Below are 19,657 nucleotides of genomic sequence, written 5' to 3' on the forward strand. Positions count from 1 at the left end.
GGGAGGGGGGGTGTCAGGATGAAGGACCTGCCCGGCGCCTCGCTGCTGAAGGCTTGCCGCCTCCTCGTGATGTTCTGCCTCCTGCACCTCCTCGCTGTGGTCTTCTACTACCTGGCGGGCAGCACCCTCAGCCTGCGGGGCAGCCCGGAGCCCCCTCCGGCCCGGGTCCTGCCGCCCTCCCTCCCCCGGGATCTGTCCGGGCTGCGGGAGAATGCCTCCAGTCCCGCCACCGACTGCCCCGACCCCTCCCCTTTGCTGGGTAAGCGCCTCATGCCGCCGCGACAACCCCCCCCCCCCGGTGTCTCTGTCTCTCTTTCTGGGGCGCCCCCCTTCCTCCCCGCCCTGGCTGTCCCTTTGCACCCTCGCGCGTCCCCTCGGTTCTCCGGGCTCCCTGAAGCCTCCTTCCCTTCCCCCCCCCGGCTGTCCCCTGGCCCTTCCCGCCTTCCCTGCGGCAGCCCCCTCCCCTCGCCGCCGCCTTCCCCACCCTTTCCTGTTCCTGTCGCCTTGGCTTGAAAGCCGCTCTAAGTCCCCGGGCCGGCGGGGGTCGGCCGGTGGGTGTCCCTTGGTGTGGAGTTCGCCGGAGGTTTCCCCGGGAAGGAAAAGCGGGGCACGGGGCACGTGGGGATGGACGGTGGATGGGGTTTTTCCCCTTGGCCGCGTGATCTCTCGGCATCCGCTGACGCTGGGTCGCTCGCTCCCCTGCGAAAACTTCGGGGTCGGCAAACAGAAAGGAAGCCAAGGCAGAAACAGGCGATAACCTTTTTTAGACCACTGGGAAAAAATAATACTGTAATTCTACAAGACACGAGCTTGTGTGGACTTGAAAGGTACACACGCTTCATCAGGTTTGTTGTACCAGCATGAAGAATTTGAGCTCCAAAAGCTCAGGGCAAGATGGATTTTCGGATGGTTGCTGTTTCGTGGTTACCGCGGAGGCAGCTGTGGGCTGAGGGGAAACAACCCAATTTTCCGAAATAAGCAGGTCGTGGGGGTCTCGTGAGCCCCCGAGGGTGTCGATCCCGCGGCCCCGTTTCATGGAAAGAGGGACAACCAGGGAGGGAAATCGGACCTGACTTCTGAGTAAACCTACACCGGATCGGTCTCCTGGTTCTTATCCTGAGCGCCGTTGCTTGGGGGGAAAGCATCCCTATGGAGTGGAGGGGGATTTCGGCTGCGGATCTGTATCCACGTTTTTCTTGGGGTGATTTCCAACTGGATAAGTTGAAGAGGGGAAGGGAAGGAGGAGGTAGGGTAGGATTCAGCTGCTCAAGCCTCTTCTCTTTCCGTTACAGCCACTCTCTCTTCCTGGATGGCTTTTTTTTGTAGCGGTAGGTCTGCCAGCTGGAAGTCGGGGCGAGAGTGCCCGACAGGCTTTGGACCACGTAGTCTGGTTGCAAAGGGGGGGGGATGTCAGTGGATGAATCACATGTGCCACGTTGCGGAAGAGGCACGGGGGGGGGAGAGAGAGAGACACAACCTTTCCCCCAGAAGCCTGACTTTGCTTCTTGGGAATCGACAGAACACTCTTGTGTTAAAGGCACAGGGGGCTGGGGTTTTCGCCTCCTGAATCGACCCCACAATTAGTTTTTTTGGGGGGTGGGAGGGAACAAGGATGCCAGAAGTGTCGCGGAGCGTGGGGCATTTTGAATATTGCCCAGCTCTCATACACTGTTTCTGAATCTGCATAGTTGTACGAAAGGAAAGTGCCTAGGTAAAAAACAGTCAGAGCCTTTGGTCAACATGGCAGTGCCCCTTACCTGTGAAATCTGTGATCTGTTGCGCATTCTTGTTCCTAATTTTATTTTCTCTTCATGTTTTCTTTTATGGTGTCAAGGTGTATTTAAAACTCTGTTCATTTTTCTTTGGGAGTTAAAAGGACTGCTTAGGGACATTGATTTATATTGTCTGGTTGTTGTGGGTTTTTCGGGCTCTTTGGCCGTGTTCTGAAGGTTGTTCTTCCTAACGTTTCGCCAGTCGCTGTGGCCAGCATCTTCAGAGGACAGCACTCTGTGCTCTGGCGTAGTTGGCTTGGGAGTGCAGTGTTTATGGCAGTGAGATAGGCTTTTGTCTTTTTCTGTCGATGGGTGATTAGTGTGTCCTGTTGTGGGTGTATTGTTGTGCTAAGGAGAAGAGATTATCTGTCACTGTGGTTGATGGGTGTCATTAGCTGGTCTTTTGTGTGTAGTGATCCCCTGTCCTTGTGGCTGGGTAGAGTTCATTGACCTAGAGTGGATTTCCCTCCTTAGAATAGGTGATGCACTTTTGGAATAACTCAGTTTTGGAAAAAAAGAAGATACTGTAATGTGAGGAGTGGTTGTCATTTGAAGAAAAAAGGAGTGTTAAAATTCTCTGTCTTTTTGCTTTGGTTTTTTGCTTTTGGAAATAAAATATATCCAGCAGGCCTTGTGCTTTTAAAGCCAAACCCACTGCAGTATCTTTTGCATTTCTGCATGGGTTTCTGTTTAGATTTCCTTCTGAATCTTTCTGGGATTATTATGTATATGTCCCTGGTGTGCCTGAGTTGTAGTTCTTTCTGGCCAACATGCCTAATGATGAGCAATTATGGGAGTCACACTTCAGTCCATCAGAAACAATCTCTTGATGCAGGAAAGCTTTTAAAGACTCCTATGTTTTCCACAGCTGATCATTGTGTAACATTCTCAGATATCAGCCATGCTGAATTTTCTTGAAAGTTTGCTTGGACTTGTTCCTCACAAGGACACTCCTCTCTCTCCAGCTTTCATTCTTGGAGATACAGATTTTTTTTTTACTTTCTACATTTCAATAGACACCATATAATGGTAGTGTCAAGATGAATGCCTGAGAACTTTACAGTAGATATTGCATGTTCTTTGTATTTATAAAAAGAGTCAACTAGTGCAGTGGTCCCCAACCTTGGGCCTCCAGAGGTTCTTGGACTTCAATTCCCAGAAATTCTGGCCAGTAGAAGTGGTGGTGAAGGCTTCTGGGAGTTGTAGTCCAAGAACATCTGGAGGCCCAAGGTTGGGGACCATTGAACTAGTGTGCCATTTCACAAACTGTTTTCGGCAGGACTTGTCAGGTTGCATGTATTAAACTACATATAGCCAAATCTGGATGGCTGTGTTTCCAAGATTTTTAAAAAGTCAGTTTGTTGAAAAATCAGTGTGCTTGTATTTGTGAGAGTGTGGATTAGCAATAGATGTTTTTCATAGGAAAAAAATTGTATTTTTTTTTTTGGCAGAAAACAGGGTGGATGACACTTGTTTTGTTAAAATAAACCGTTCAGTTTTTGTACAACTCTTGTTTAGGGACTGGTGCAATGCCCACCCTAATGAAGAATCCTGTGTGACTCAAAAGCTCACCTAAAGGTAAAGGTTCCCCTTGACATTTAGTCCAGTCATGTCCGACTCTAGGGTGCGGTGCTCATCCTCATTTCCAAGCCATAGAGCCAGTATTTGTCCGATTTCCGTGGTCACGTGGCCAGCGCGACTAGACACGGAACGCCGTTACCTTTCCACCGATGTGGTACCTATTTATCTGCTATCAATTTTTTTGCGTGGATTCAATCTTATGACTGCTGGTCTTCTGACCCTGCAGCACAGAGGCTTCTGCGGTTTAACCCAGAGCGCCACCATATCTCTAAAACTGTTTAGGTGCTCCAATAAATGTATTACCGAGCTCTGTTTGGGATTTTGCACACGGACTACAAAACTGTGTTTCTTTCTTCCTCAGAAAAAGCAGTTCTTGGTTTTCCCACAAGTTTGAAGGGTTTCTCATTGCTGAAGGGCAGAGAAGCAGCAGCTAAATACAGCAGTGGTGGGTTTTAAACTGTGTTTTGCTTTTGGTTTCTTTTCCTATCATGTATGTCTTTTCTGATGTTTCATGCATTAGAAACCGGGAGCAAAACTTTTTAACTCACAAATACAAATTAATGAACACTTGGTTGATTAACTTGTCTGTTTTTAAATAATGGCCTAGCTAGCCATTTTGGAAATGCATAACCAGTTATTTGGATACCATAGCTATGTTCAGTTACTGGACATGAAACTCTTTTTTTCCTTTATTTTCCTGCCCTATCTTCTTAGCTCAAGGGCTGTTTTGTCGAACATTTTGTTTCCAAGGGAAACCTGGCTAGATGGCTCTGTAAGTTCAGTAACACGCCATCATGTGATAGATCATCCCCGTTGCTTGTCCACCCCCCTCTAGCCACCGTGGTCAAGGTGGTGTATATACCCTCTGCCCAGAGGCTGTGACTGAAAAGTGTTGATAAATTTGTGACGGGTGGGTGTATCTCAACTATAGCATTTCTTAAATAATGGCATGTAAACTAAAAATTAAAATATATATACCTTGTTGAGTATTTTTCTAATGAACCTGTTAAACTAAGTTTGTGGTTTAATTATTCGTGTATTAGTTACATCGATAGTCCACCTTTCCCCCAGAGGAGGAGTGTTAGGTATGGCTATCCACCTCCCTTCAACAGTCCTATGAGGTACCTGAGGCTAAGAATGAGAGTGACTGGGGCCAAGGCTATACCCCAGTGAGTTCCACAGCTTATTCAGGGTTGTAACCTGCACTAGAACAACAAGTGCTCCACACTAGCTTCACCTTTTAGGTTTCTGTATTGTTGTGTCTTAGAAGAGCAACAGCGAATCCTCTCATCCTGTTGTGAAAGAGCATTAGTACATTCCTCTTCTAACAAACACTCTTCCACAGGGAGTTTGATGGATCAAAAATATTTGGTCAGTTGGACTAGTCAAATAGTTTTCAAGTCAGTAGTACTGATATGATTTAGAACAGTGTTCCCAGATTTGAGGCCCCAGACCTTCTTGGACTACAACTCCCAGATGTCTCAGTTAGCACAGCCAGGGCTCAGAGTTTCTGGGAATCATAGTCCTGGGTCATCTCTGAGGACCATATTTGGGAACCGCTGTTTCAAAAGGACAAACATGTAGATTGTATGTAGATTTATGCTACACCCCTTGAACCTATGCCTCATTGAGTTTAATGAAATGTGTTGCCAATTGAGTGAGCATGGATTGCGGCCTAGACACATTTGTCATTTTACATGAGAATAAATCTAGTTGAACTCCTTCAGGTTTATCTCTGAATAGTCATGCCTAGAGTTTTGCTGTTAATATCAATGGGCTTTACTGTTAAAGAACACACTAGTTTTTTATTCTCAACATTCCTATTACTGTGAAGATACAACGTAATTTTTAGTAATTTATTGTGTACTACTAAACAGTGTCAGATAAAGTTTCTATAAATGTCAATGATTTACTAAACAGTTTTTCCTGTTGGCTTTTATTCAAGGTTTACTATTGCTGAAATTTATTGAAAGGAAATTGAAACAAAGTACGTAAAGCAAAATAACAGCCAAGGTATTAAATTAGGCAGCCAGCCAATTCTTTCAGCATTGTGTGAATAGGTTCGTCCTCTGCAAGAGGCGAATCCTGAGTTTGTGCAGGAAGAAGAGGTGGAGGCGGCTCTGAACGTTTAAGACGAGTCTTTTTATTGTCCAGCAAACTTAGTTCAACAGCTTCAAATGGGTCTAATAAACTTAACATCTGGCGTCCTCAAATCACTTCTCACAGAGGGGCCGGTCCAAACCATTCCCGATTGGTCATAGGTCTCAGGGGGGTGCTCCTCATGGCACAAACTGTCCCACAGCATTTGGGACGGAGTAAAGAGGGACTGGGACGGATCGCCCTCTGTCCCCCATGCTGATTGCGAGGATACACCACCACGGTCCATTCCAGTGGTTCTAATTCACCCTTTTTTGTAGGCAAACCCCTTGGGTCTGGCAACAAACCTCCTCCAATCTGTAGGTTTGGAAAGTCTTTCATCAGACCTGTAGCGCTTTCTTGCCCGAATACTAGCTCTGTTTGCACTCCTTGACTCTTTCTCTCCGGTTGTCCTCCGTCCGTTAGGATTCTGAAAGTCCGCGCGCTCTCCTCCTCTTTTATAGCCTCCTCCCAGATAATTAAGTCCAACTCCTCCCCCCCCTTCGTCAGCTAGACACACCTCTAGTGACTCTACATTCCACCTCCTCCTGTCCTATCTCCACCAGTATCCCTTCCACGCATCCACGGCTTTCCTCAGTGATATGACCGGTAGAGGATGGCACACTAGCCTTCCCTCCTTCACACACTGTTAGCATTGTACCTTCTTGGAGTATTTAACTACATCATTATTAATGAAAATGATAAAGACAGTGTGATATAACAGTTAAAGTCTTGGCCTAGGACAGCAGAAACTCCAACTGAACCATGAAAATGCACTAGGTACCCTGAGCTTTGTTTTTGTGAGGGAAAAGTGGAGAGAATGAGAGCCGTATAAAGTATTAGGGTCCAATAAGGTATAAGTGGAACAAATATTTGATCAGTTAATTACTTGGCGTACAGTGGTTGTAAAGCTACTTGGCTCAGCAGCAGCTTAATGAAGACTCATTGGCTGAAAGCCAGCAATATACCACAATTAGAGTAGGCCTGTTGAATCAGTAGAGATTTGATGAATCTACTTCTCTGTAAGTTTCATTGCCTCAATAGGCCTACTCCAGTTGCAGCTTCCTCCTCAATTTCAGCCTCTGCCTCATTATGTCAGATTCATGTGCCCCTTAACATTTAAGGCACCTGACACAGAATAGTAGCAGTGGTGATTCCTTTTCCCAGGGCCCTGTCACACTTCTAGGACCCTCAGCTATTTGGGAATTACCTTAGAGCTTGTTATTGAATTGCTGCTGCTTGAGCTTGAGACTCTTGTAACTGAAACTGAGTCCTAGAACTTGTTGTTTTGACCTTGTGTTTTCGAGGAAACTAAATATATCCACTGACTGATAAGCACCAGCGGCATGGAAACTTAGACAGGGATTGGCTCAGAAGTACAATTCGTGAACCGCCAGCCCCACCGGAGCATACTCTTGTGGCTCATGATCGCCATATCTTGTGGCCACAAAATGTAGAAATGAATTCTTCCTTGTGCGAAGAAGCACTTTCTCTTGGCTTGTTTGCTGCCACTTAATTTCACTAGATCAGAGGGTGGAAAGAAATTACATGTGGAGTACAGGTAAATGATATGAATAGTAGGCAGTATTATGTATTGGAATGAGCAAGGGAGAAGTAAATTGTCCTTTTGGTTTTTATGTTACAGAAGTTATTTGTTGGATTGAATTGAATTCATAGAAATTTGTATTCTTAGTTTCATTATAAGAATTTTTAAAAAATTAAATTGGTAAATTCATTTTGCATGTGCCACTGACAGCATCATAGGACACTCCAGTTTAGGCACACTTGGACAAAAATTTCACAAAGATCAGTCGTACTTACTTCCAGGTAGGCCTACATAGAATTGCTGTACAAAAATCTCTTGAGTGTAATTTGGTATACAGGAAATCCAGAACAAATAGCGCCTTTTTAAAAACTAGGTAATAGAATACTCAGCCATTTTAAGAGCAGAACTCGCTTTTTATAAAACTGCTGCTGTATAGCTGTGGACATACTGATAAAAGGCTAGATGGGACTAAGTCGGCATGTCAGGAGTTTTTCAGACCATGTAACAGCAAGTAGAGATTGAGCAGAAATTGCTTCTGGGCAATAGAAACCATATGTCAAGTGCTGCTACTCCTGTTATCTATCACTTTTGATGAGGTCTGAAATTGTTCCTGGTTGAGCCTTATCTTCCTTGTTAAGTCATCCAAAAATGTTACATCGCCAGTCAGGTACCCAAAGTGACATAGAGCCATCCATGCATCATATTTAACCCTTTAATCAGATTCATGGAAGCAGGTCGTGTAGCATTCTTTTTCGTGTGTGTTTCTATGTATGGTGTGGAATAGGACCTACAGCATAACAAGCATGGGCTCAAAAAGGCGCTTGTTAAGAGTATCTCCTTGGCCAGCAGAGGTGCAGCTGCAAAACCTGTGTGCTTATCTTGAATTCCTTGCAGACTGTTTTCATCTACTAGTTTTTACATTTGTTTAATTCTTTTTAGTATTGTAATCATTTGTTGTTTTTGGCTTTTAGTATAGTTTCTTTTTAATACCATGCACTACCTTGGGCCCTGTTTAGGAGAAAGTTAGTGGTATATAAACATTCGAAATAGTGTTACCGCAATCATGAGGAAACTTGTTCCAAGGAGAACCATATCTATTTATAAGGTGAGTAAAATTCTTCTTATGAAACAGCTGCGTGTGCTGACCATACACCCTGTTGTGGAAGCCAGGAAGTCTCGTAAATAATATAAACACACGCTTCCCTTGCCTGTAGGCTGTTCCTGTCCTTTTTGGCTCTTTATATCTTAGCACATTTGCAGCTGACCTTGATCTGTCGATTATTAATTTTATTGCACAAAAGCAGCCCTGCAGGAGTGTCTCCCCTGTTGTGATTTCTATGAGCAGCTATGCCAGCCTTGTACTGAGAAGTCGTGTGCCAAGGAATTATCCTTGCAGAGAGAGGCTGCCCTTTTCTCCTTGCAGAGAGCAGTGTGCCTTTTTTTGGATTTTCCAATCCTGTACAGACTTGAGTGTGTACAGAATAATGCAGCAATTTCTGAATATCATCGTCTCCGCGGCACTGTTGAGATCCCCAGAGCTACTGGTTCTGGGTGATTTCAACGTTCACGCGTAGGCAGAGATCTCTGGGCTGGCTCAAGTTCTTGGAAACCATGGCTTCCTTGAACATGACCCAACATGTCAACGGCCCCACACACGTGGGCAGTCATACATTAGACCTGTTTTTTTCCACCAGTTGGAGTGAGTGTGGTCTGATGGTGACTGACCTCGTGTCAGTCCCCTTATTATGGGCAGATGACCACCTAATAAAATGTAACATCACAGTGGCTCTCCCCCCTCGCAGGGAGCAGGGACCTATTTCCATGGTCCGCCCTCGAAGGTTACTGGATCTGGCTGGATTCCAGAATGCCATGAGAGGTGTTATGGCTGACCTGGCTGACGCTCCTGTTGAGGCTCTGGTTGACGGCTGGTTCACTGCCGCTGCTAGAGCTGCAGACACGATCGCACCTAAACGCCCTCTCCAACGCAGAGCTTGGCCAGCACCTTGGTTTAACCAGGACCTTCGAGTGATGAAGCAGTTCAGGAGAAGGCTAGAGTGCAAGTGGAGAAGAACCTGATGGATTATAATTGGATAGCTGTCAGGGTCACAACTAACCTTTACCTGGCTAAGGTAAAGGCTGCTAGTCACCTATAATTCGCTAACCAGATAAGCGAAGCTTCAAACCAACAGGCGGAATTATTCCGTATAGTGCACGACCTATCCGGAATTGGTCTGAGTGATGGGCCTCCCCCTAGTTTTTCATCGGACCAACTTGCAGCATTTTTAAAATCTAAAGTGGAGGCCATCCGCTGGGACTTCTCTCCTTTTTTAAATACGGTGAGTCGAGCTGAGATGTCCAGCGCTCTGTCTTGTCCGGTGACTTTCGATTGCTTTCAGCCTGTGACACCGGATACTGTGGACAAGGCGCTTGATCGCTGTTGTGCCACCACCTCCTCCCTTGACCCTTGCCCGGCATGGCTAATCAAAGCAGCCAAGCCTACAACAACGGAATGGGCCACAACAATAATTAATGGATCTTTCTTTGAGGGCAGGGTCCCTTCTGCCCTCAAGGAGACACTCAGGCCCATTAGGAAGAAACCCAGTTTGGCGGTGGACGAAATTGGCAACTATAGGCCCGTCGCCAATGTTTCTTTCATTAGCAAAGTGGTCAAGAGGGTGGTGGCTGACCAGCTCCAGGCACACTTGGATGAAACAGATGCCCTGGATCCATTTCATTCGGACTTCTGGCTGCGCCATGGTACAGAAACGGCATTGGTCGCCCTGTATGATAACCTCTTGAGGGAGGCTGACAGGAGCAAAGTGTCTCTGTTAGTCCTCCTTGACATCTCAGCGGCCTTTGATACCATCGACCACGGTATCCTCCTGGGGAGGTTCTCTGAGTTGGGAATTGGTGGCCTGGTGTTTACTTGGCTCCAATCCTTCTTGGAGGACAGTCCCCAGAGAGTACAGCTTGGGGAGGGTGTATCGGCTCCGTGGAGTCTCAATTGCGGGGTTCCACAGGTGTCGATTATCTCCCCAGTGCTGTTTAACATCTGTATGAGGCCGCTGGTTGGGGTCATCAGGGGGTGTGGGGCATCGTATCATCAGTACGCTGATGAGACCCAGCTCTACATTTCCTTCTCACCAACTGCAGGAGATGCCGTTCTGTCCCTTCAGTGCTGCCTGGAGACTGTACTGCAATGGATGCAGGAAAATGGGCTGAGGCTGAACCAGACCAGACGGAGGTTCTGAGGGTGGGCGCCCCCACAGTAGGTGGTTTGGGAAACTCTCTTTCGGGGCAGTGACTCTTGTTGCCAAGAGTGGGGTCCGCAGCTTGGGGATCCATCTGGACCCGACGCTCACTATGGAAACTCAGGCGGCATTGGTGGTCTGCACAGCCTTTTTTCACCTTCGGCGGATAGCCCAGCTGCAACCCTATCTTGATGTTGGGGCGCTCACTACCTTGGTGCATGCACTCGTAATCTCAAGATTAGACCACTGTAATGCGCTCTACGTGTGGCTACCTTTGAGGCTGATGCAGAAGCTCCAAGTGGTGCAGAATGCGGCGGCCAGACTTCATAGTGAAGTGAGAAAATACCATCATATCTCTCCCACTCTGGCCGCGCTGCATTGGCTGCCTATTCGGTTCCGCGTTGACTTCAAAGTGTTGATGCTTATGTATAAAGCCCTAAATGATTTAGGGCCCCGATATTTGACGGAACGCCTACTCCCACCAAGATCTACCCGTATCACTCGATCAAGTCAGGAGGCGAGGCTGAGGAGCCTGACGCCGAGGGAGGCCCGAAAGGAAAAAACAAGAAATCAGGCCTTCTCGGCAGTGACTCCTCGCCTCTGGAACAACCTGCCTCCAAAGATTCGTGCGGACCTGTCGCTGGGTATTTTAAAGACCCATCTAAAAACTTGGATGTTTAAGCAGGCCTTCCCTCCAGATAATACTTAATTTTTCTTTCTTTATCCTTTGTTATCTCACCATCTTGAAGAATCTGCTTATTGTTTATTGCTTATTGTTCATTGTTTATTGTTTACTGTTTACTGCTGGATATTTTTATTTTGCTATGTATATGTTTTTGTATTTTTACCTTTCTGGAAGCCGCCTAGAGTGGTCGTATTGACCAGATAGATGGGGTACAAATAAAAACAAACAAACAAACAAACAAACAAACAAACAAATAAATAAATAAATAAATAAATAAATAAATAAATAAATAAATAAATAAATAATTTCTGAGTTGGCTTTGACCCAAATCTCACTTTGAAAGCTGGATCCTGGAGCTTTGATTTTTGAGGGAAGTGAGCTAGTGGTAGACTGAAAAGGGGAGGGTGTAAAAAAAAACCCATCTGCTGTCTTTAAAAACAAAACAAAATACTATAATCAGGTCAGAAGCTAATGTTTCTAGTGCTGGAAAGGAAAATTAAACAACTAAGAATTATATTTGTGTGTGTGTGTGTGTATATATATAGCTAGAGGGACGTGGTGGCACTGTGGGATAAACCGCAGAGGCCTGTGCTGCACGGTCAGAAGACCAGCAGTCATAAGATCGAATCCATAAGATTGATTTGTCCCAGCTCCTCGCCAACCTAGCAGTTCGAAAGCATGCAAATGTGAGTAGATAAATACGTACCACCTCGGTGGGAAGGTAAAACAGCGTTCCCTAGTCACACTGGCCATGTGACAACAGAAACTGTCTTCGGACAAGCGCTGACTCTACTGCTTGAAAAACAGGATGAGCCCCTTAGAGTTGGGCACGACTGGACTAAAAACGTTAAGGGGAACCTTTACCTTTATATATGGTGAGAGAGAGAGGGGGAGAGAGGGAGAGAGAGAGAGAGATTGTTATTGTTACATGTCATCAAGTTGTCTCAGATTTATTGCAACCCTGTGAATAAGTGATCTTCAAAATGTCCTGTCCTCTACTGAACTCTTGTAGACTCAAGGTTGTGGCTTGCTTTATTGAGTCAATTCATCTCATATTTGGTCTTCCTCTTTTCCTTTGTCTTTTCAAGCAAATTTTGCCTTCTCACAATGTGCCCAAAGTAGGACAGCCTCAATTTCATCCTTTTTGCCTCCAGAGATAGTTCAGGCTTGACTTGATCTAGGATCCACATGTTCGTCTTTCTGACAGCCCATTGTATTCGCAGAGCTCTGCTCCAGCACCATGTTTAAAACAAATCAATTTTTTTTCCTGTCGACTGTCTTCACTCTCCAGCTTTTACACCTATACATAGTCATCAGGAATACAAGAATGTGGAAGATCTTCATCTTGGTCTCCAGTGACACATCCATACACTTGATTATCTATTCTAATTCCTTCATTGCTGCATTTCCAAATCCCAACTTGCTTCTGTTTTCTTGGCAGCAGTCTCCATTTGGATTGATGATTGAACCAAAGTATACAAAATCTTTCACTATTTCAATTCCCTCATGTTGTGGAGGAGATGAGTGATTAGCTTTGTACTTTAAAAGGAAAGAAAGAAACCACATAAGTGTGACATGCATATACCTTTTATTTTTCTTGGTTAAAAGAATGTGAAAAGAGTTGTAGGATTTATCATCCATCCATCCATCCATCCATCCATCCATCCATCCATCCATCCATCCATCCATCCATCCATCCATCCATCCATCCATCCATCCATCCATCCATTTATTTATTTTTTTTATTTTTTTATTTTTTTATTTATTTATTGGATTTGCACCCCGCACCATCTGGCAACCAGGCCACTCTGGGCGGCTAACAATAGTATAAACAACAATATTAAAACATGATAAAAATAAATAAATCAATACAAGCCAAATAGGGTAAATTAAAACAGATGGCAATAAAGGTGGTAAAAAGAGTGATGGAGAGGATGACAAAAAGGACAGTAAAAGGGAAGCAGAGATCTTAATGCTCCGGGAAAGCCCGACGGAAGAGCGAAGTCTCCAATTACGACATTGTTGAGGTTATGAGTGAGAGAAAAAGTCTGATGCTTGGCTTCAGTAATTACTTTGCTGCTGGTTGTTCCTGCATTACTGGTTATTCTTGTGCAACATTTATTTATTTATTTGTTGCATTTCTGTCATGCCATTCCTCCAATAAGCTCTAGGCAATACACAAACTTTGCTTCCTCTCTCATTTTATCCTCATTTCAACCATCTGAGGTAGGTCAGGCAGAGAGAAGTTGTGAGTGACCTAACATCACCCAGTGAATGTGACATCCGCGTGGATATTAGAGCTAGAGCGTGCAACTCTAACCACTGCACTCCACTGTCTCAAGCTATATGGTGCTTTGTAAAGTGACACAAGTGAAATAGCAAGGAGCTTAAATTTCTCTGCACTGTATTGCTTCCAATTCATAATTTAATTGTGTTTCTTTAATTGTGCTTGTAAAGTGCCTGGGGATCTGCACGGATACAAGGAAGTTTTAATGTGTTTAATACTAATAAGTAACAAGTAATTGTGGAAGATGAAATACAGCTAGGAAAGGGGGAGTTACGGCTAACACCAGATGAATACAGAAACATTTATTTATGAATGTATAGGCTTTTTCATTTAGGCCTAAGGAGTTAAGCCAAAGGCTTCTTGGCAATGTCTTATCCCGAGCTTGAGAGGAAACAGCACGAACACCTGCACAACCAGTTTGTATGAAGGCAGCAGTAGGTGGTGCTGGTATGGTTGCGTTTTATGGCCAGTAACTGTGCCATTGAGCCATTAACCTGTACACACCCAGAAATAAAGTAAGGATCTCCTTTTTCTTGGTGGCTGGGTAGCCCATGGGGCCCTCCACACCCCAGCCGGATGTGCATTGCAGCAGGTGGGGCAACAGTCAACCATGAGAATCACAATTCCAGTGCCTCAAGATTATATCTGCCCTTTGCTTTCCCTGCAAAGGGCAGATGCCCGAGGGGAACTGAGTCACTGGCATTCTTCACCCTTCCCTTTCTTCCATCAGGGGGAGGGTAGGGAGAGCTCTGAATGAGCTGTGCAGCTGGAAATAAACCAACACAACCACCATTGGGAAGGATGGAGGACTGATGACACCGTCTCTCTTCTTTAAAATGTTTTATGTTTCCCTCTCCCTTACTGACTGGAGCCGTAACTGCTGAGGGGTTCAGTACCTGATACCATTTTTTTGTGCTGTGCCTATTTATTTATTACTGCTGAAAGAACCAAGCTTCTCTTGAAGTAGCCCTTTCATGTTGATAGACCAAAACTTTTAGTCAAACTTATGCAGCTGTCAGAGTTGGATGCTTTCTGCCCACTTCACCAGAGTAAACTTATTTCAGTGTGAGTGGTCTATGTGAGTGGTCTATGTACCCTATACCTAGGTTTTGGGGAAGCTTCATGACTCAGTCTGTTGGACTACCGCCCTTATTTTCAAACTGTATTAACCCTAAACATATGGTTACTAAGTCTGTCACCTAGTGTCTGAAATTGGTAAAGCAGGTGTCAAAGACATGAACACTCTTAATTAAATTAAAACTGTTGACTATATAATCCTCAGATGTACATTAGCATGCATGGCAAGTCTCTATGGTTGTGACAAACACATGACACCGCCGACACCGCCATTGTTGTTGTTGTTGTTGTTGTTGTTGTTGTTGTTGTTAAAATAGCTGGCTATCTGGAAGTTGAGCCATGGCAATTGGACTTATTTCTTATTAGGTTGAAATGTTTTGTTATGCATCCAGGTAGCTTCTTCAGTCAGATAGCCTCGCCTGGATGACTGAGAATCTCCATAGATATAGCTGGCTATATTTTGCATTATAAAAATTTTATGACATTATACAACGTCACTTTAAAATTATAGTTTTGCAGAAGTAAATGTAAAACAACAACCAATGTAACTGTCTAGTACTATAAACTGTTTAAAAACCTGCCATGATATGGCTGTGGGAATATTGAAAGTCAACATTTTTCAACCACCCTACATATATATATGAAGGGTGGTTGAAAAATGTTGACTGATTACCTGGTTCTGAGGATCTGGTGCCTTCCAGATGTTCCGGACTATGAAGCTCATCATCTCTTACCATTGTTCCTGGTAGCTATTGCTATCAGGAGTTGTAATTGCAGTGTGTAAGATCCCTTGAGTACTATTTTTTAGTGGAGAAGCAGGATGTGATAGATCCCAATATCTGGAGATCACCAGGTTGAGGAAGGCTGGCTTTCTCAGTTGCTTGTGCAAAGGGCTGTATCTACACTGGTGCCTCGCATTACGATGTTAATTCGTTCCAGCAAAATCGCTGTAGAACGAAAACGTCGTAATGCGAAAATAAAAAGCCCATTGAAATGCATTGAAACCCCTTCAATGCGTTCCAGTGGGCTGGAAACTCACCGTCCAGTGAAGATCCTCCATAGGGCGGCCATTTTCGGTGGCTGTCTTGCGAGGAATCTGTCCCAGAAAACAGCGGGGAGCCATTTAATTTACCCGGTGGCCATTTTGAAACTGCCAGTCAGCTGGAGGAAAAGCGCGAAGAATCGGTTCCCGAAGCAGGGAACCAATCATCGCAAAGTGAAAAAAACCCATTCAGACCATCGTTTTGTGATCGCAAAAAGATCGTCGTAATGCGGTTTCATCATAATGCGGGGCAATCGTAAAGCAAGGCACCACTGTATAGCCATGAGGTTTACTTGTACCTCAGTTTATTAAGCTAAGACATAGTTATTTTGATGTAGTTTTTGTGTCCTTTGCCACCAGAGATGTGGGTTTTCCAGAAAAAAAATAGAACTGAACGAATTTCCAGAAAACTTTGCTGTGTTCTAGATAATGTTTACTTATTTAATATGTTTGGTTTAAATGTTACATTCAAACACATTCAAAGTTTTATGTGGGAATTCTTTTATTGGAATATTGGTAATAATGTAAAGAGAATACCATATACTTCCCTTAAATGTAACAAAATGAATATTTCTGAAAAAACCCCACTATTTTTAGGACACATACTGTAGAGAGCTATACCTAATACATATCTTATATCAACAGTTCAATGGTTGTTTTTTTAAATTGCTGAGATGGAACTTTAGTTAGTACCTTCAGTTTTGCTCACTTATTCTATGCCATATTTTTCAGTTCCATTTAAACTTGAGGGAAACTGATTCATTACCACTAGTTGAACATCCTGTTTCACTAAAAGATGGATGTGGGTCTGTGAGCTGAGGTAATTTACCACATTTAATCTGGATTACTTGTACTTGTGACACATTGAGAAGCAAGAGATTTTGTGAAATAGAAGCAAGCTGAGCACTGTGTTCATTTGTTAGTCGACTGAAGACACATAAAACATTTGTAAGGCTGTTCCAAACCCATTTAGAAGCCAACTACACTGTGTACAGGAGACGTTTGTCATATATTATTTAGTTCCTCCATGGGCAGTTGAGCACTACAGTTTGTTAATGCTTGGTCTCTTAGAAGAACAACTTATAGAAGTTCATATCCTATATTTAGCCCCTCTAATACAATTCATAGAAGTACAACAGCCCGGATAGCTATGGATTTAGCATAGATGTACATGGTATGGAAGATTTTCTGTGGAAAAATATAGCATTGGAAAATTTTCCACCCTACCTCTCTGCCAAGAGAGCACCAGTAGGCCTTTAGAAATCCTGCGTTTCTGATTTTATTTTATCCAGCAGCATTTTGATGTTTTGTCTTTGTGTTGTCTCAACTTGAAGGCAAGGGCCACTGAGCATCTGCCTCGATGCTGCTCTTCCAGGCTTGCTGCCCCAAAGAAGCCTCTGATAATTTGTTCATTTTGTCCTTCACTCCTGTTCACACTTAGGGCTGGGCAAGTGCTGCTCCTAAGGACCTATGTTTTTAAAATCCTTTTCTACATTCACACTCTTCCTCTTTAAAGATTTCGAGGAGGGTACAGTACATGGCTTTCCTCCATTCATAGAACAATCCTGTGAGGAAGGGCCAAGCTGAGAGACTATAACTGACTCCTTCACTTATTAACCCTGCCACCAAAAATGAGAGCCGGCGCTCACTTGTGGGGAACTCCAGCTTCAAATACAAATCCTGTAGCACTGCTGCTTTGTGTATTGCGACCACCCATAAAGTATCTTCTGTAGCTTTAAAAACTGGTTGCATCTCTTCTCCCTTCTGTCACACGGGCTTCCATTAAGAACAACTAATCATCCTTCCTTTATCACAACTTTGCTGTCACTTTGAGATGACACAACTTCTAGAGGGTAGCCTATTCACTGACCAAAATGGTTTCAGAAATGGAGGAAAATCCAAGAAAGATTTTTTTTCCTCTGTCCTGTTATATTTGGCTTTGTTAACCCGTAATGCTTGTATGCTTCAGCCTGTCAGTCGCTTTTTAGATAAAATCTTTTCTTACTCTCACCCCACCCACCCCATTATCATGGTCAATTTATAGCTTTTCACTTTGCAAGGAGCGCCATAAAAATCACAGAAAAGCACACAACTGACATTACCATTGAATGTGACATTACATCACTGCCCTTGGGAGTTCAGTTTCTCTAGAGCTGCTTACTCTGGATGTAAATTGTATTTGGATAATGTAACAGTACTTCCCCCTAAGAGAAACAACAATTAATCAGTGCAACAGGGTTTGAGATTCTGATTAAAAATATTTGGGCAGAACCCCTTTCCAAACTTAGCATCTTCAGTCCTTTACCTGGCAATGCCAAGGTGTATAAGCCAACATTCACTCCATGGACTGGAAGCAAGGAATAGCAGCACTTTAGTTTCCTCTAAAGCAGGTAGTGTGAGAAATCTAGGAGAGAATGGCTTAATTGAAAATTTCACTTCTTTGGACTATAGAAATGAGAGCAAAACCATCAGGAGGCTAGACACCATTATGAATCTAGACTCATGGCAGGGTCTCACAACGCAAAATGTTCACAGCTGAGACACCAGAATAAGATGCATCTGTTTTGTTCAGGAATTTTTGGTTGAATAGGCAGGAGAGAATTGATAGATCCAGGTGATGAGGATAGAGAATGTCTTGAAGAGCAGCTATTTAGCAGCAGCAGAAGTGGAAAGTGATGCTGGTAGAGAAACATTCATAAACATTCAAGCTCATTCTTGTTAGTACTGCACATTCTTGTTAGCATTGCACAGAGGAAAGTAATTTTAAATGATATCTGAATAGTTATGCCTTAGATTTGCTATGATAAGACAATGTAAAACAAACTGACTATGTTCACCTTAAACTGTGTTACTGAATTCAAAATGTATGTATTTCCCTTTGATCTGTCCAACTCAGTTTTGGAACATTTACTTTGTAAACTGACTGTGAATTTGTTAGTGGTTTGTCCTTCCAAGATTACATCTAAATAAATTTTCTCTTTGCAAGGTGTTAGATATTTAATCATTTTTGTGAAACAACTCCCTGCATGAACAGATTCAATCCACATCAAAAACATGCCCTTTTAATTTAAGAATGGAACTATGTGCCCTCTGTCTTTTGAAGAATCTGAAGTTCCTATTTTGAGATGTTTGAAGAAGTCTGATTTAGTGTTATGGCTATTGTATTTTTCGTATGTGTGTTTTAAAGATTATACAGCATTAATATTAAATTGACTTATTTTGAAAATCCCTGTTCTAATAATTTGGCAGTGCTTATACGTCATGTATTTTCCATTAATGATTACTTCTCATGCAAGGAAATCAGTAAATCAGTGTAGAAGAGCCCTTAATTTTGTCCGTTGTTTCCCAAATTTCTGATAGCAAAGGCACATCATTTTCAGATTAAATCAGAAATGCACTTCATGCCTGTATCCTGCAAATTTTCTTTAGAATGAGATATAGCATTTCCAAAGCAAATAATTATGCCAAGATGAGGGCAGCCATCTCTTTATGTGAATCCTTTGAGTTCCTGGAGACCTCTTAATTAGGTAATTTCTTTCTTATAGTACACATTTTGGGAATTCCTGCTTTAGCTCAATTCGAATCTGTGAGCTGCTCTGTTAAGGTTTAAACTAGATATGGCAAAGGTATGAGTTGATACGGAGGTCGCCCTATGTAGAGTGCAATGCAGTACGTCCAGCCCAGGTCACCAAAACATGAATTACTACAGCCAGGTCTCTTCCCCTCTGCTCTATTTTTACCCAACAGGGAAGATTCGTATTTTAAACATCCACATTGAAAATGTCATGCCTAATTTTGCTTATGAAGGTTAAATATGCCTGTTCTCAGACTTGCTGGTGCCTCTTGATGTAAGTCTGCTCTAAGCAGACTGAGCTGAGATAGAGAGAGAGAGATGGAGAGTGCTGAAACTGGCCACATGTGTTGCCAGCTGCAGGCTAGGTGATTCCCTTTACTTTAGAACTGAAATACAGAAGTTTTAGGAGAAGCAGAGTTTCAGTGGCCAAACTAAACCCCAAAGAGGTTTTGTTTTGCATGTGGTTAGTACCTACAATTAAAAAGAAAGATAGATAAGGGAAAACTGTGATGAATAACTAGAAGTGGCAGTTATAAAGATGGTTAAAGAATGACTGTAATACATTTTCAGTGTGTGCCTTAATAGGCTGCATGTTGCTTCCTGTACTGAGATTTGTGTGACAAAGCAAAGTTTTCACGCCCAGTTGATTTTTATTTATATATTTAGTCACAACTAAAATAGTCCGAATGAATCTGTGGAACTGACA

At 43.4% G+C, this 19,657-nt stretch overlaps 1 protein-coding gene across 2 annotated transcripts in view; it reads left to right on the forward strand.

The window, feature by feature from the left end:
• The first annotated feature begins 18 nt into the window (after positions 1 to 18).
• Positions 19 to 19,657, forward strand: part of B4GALT1 (beta-1,4-galactosyltransferase 1) — a 68,743-nt gene continuing 49,104 nt past the window's right edge. Inside the window, exon 1 of one of the 2 annotated variants that reach the window (XM_072991884.2) lies at positions 19 to 259. In XM_072991884.2, the coding sequence (XP_072847985.2) occupies positions 19 to 259 (241 nt within the window). Of the gene's footprint in view, positions 260 to 885; positions 1,247 to 19,657 lie in introns of those variants that run through there. The other variant, XM_072991885.2, reaches the window with a different exon arrangement.

Source organism: Pogona vitticeps, chromosome 2 (assembly GCF_051106095.1).
Source record: "Pogona vitticeps strain Pit_001003342236 chromosome 2, PviZW2.1, whole genome shotgun sequence".
Classification (NCBI taxonomy): Eukaryota; Metazoa; Chordata; class Lepidosauria; order Squamata; family Agamidae; genus Pogona; species Pogona vitticeps.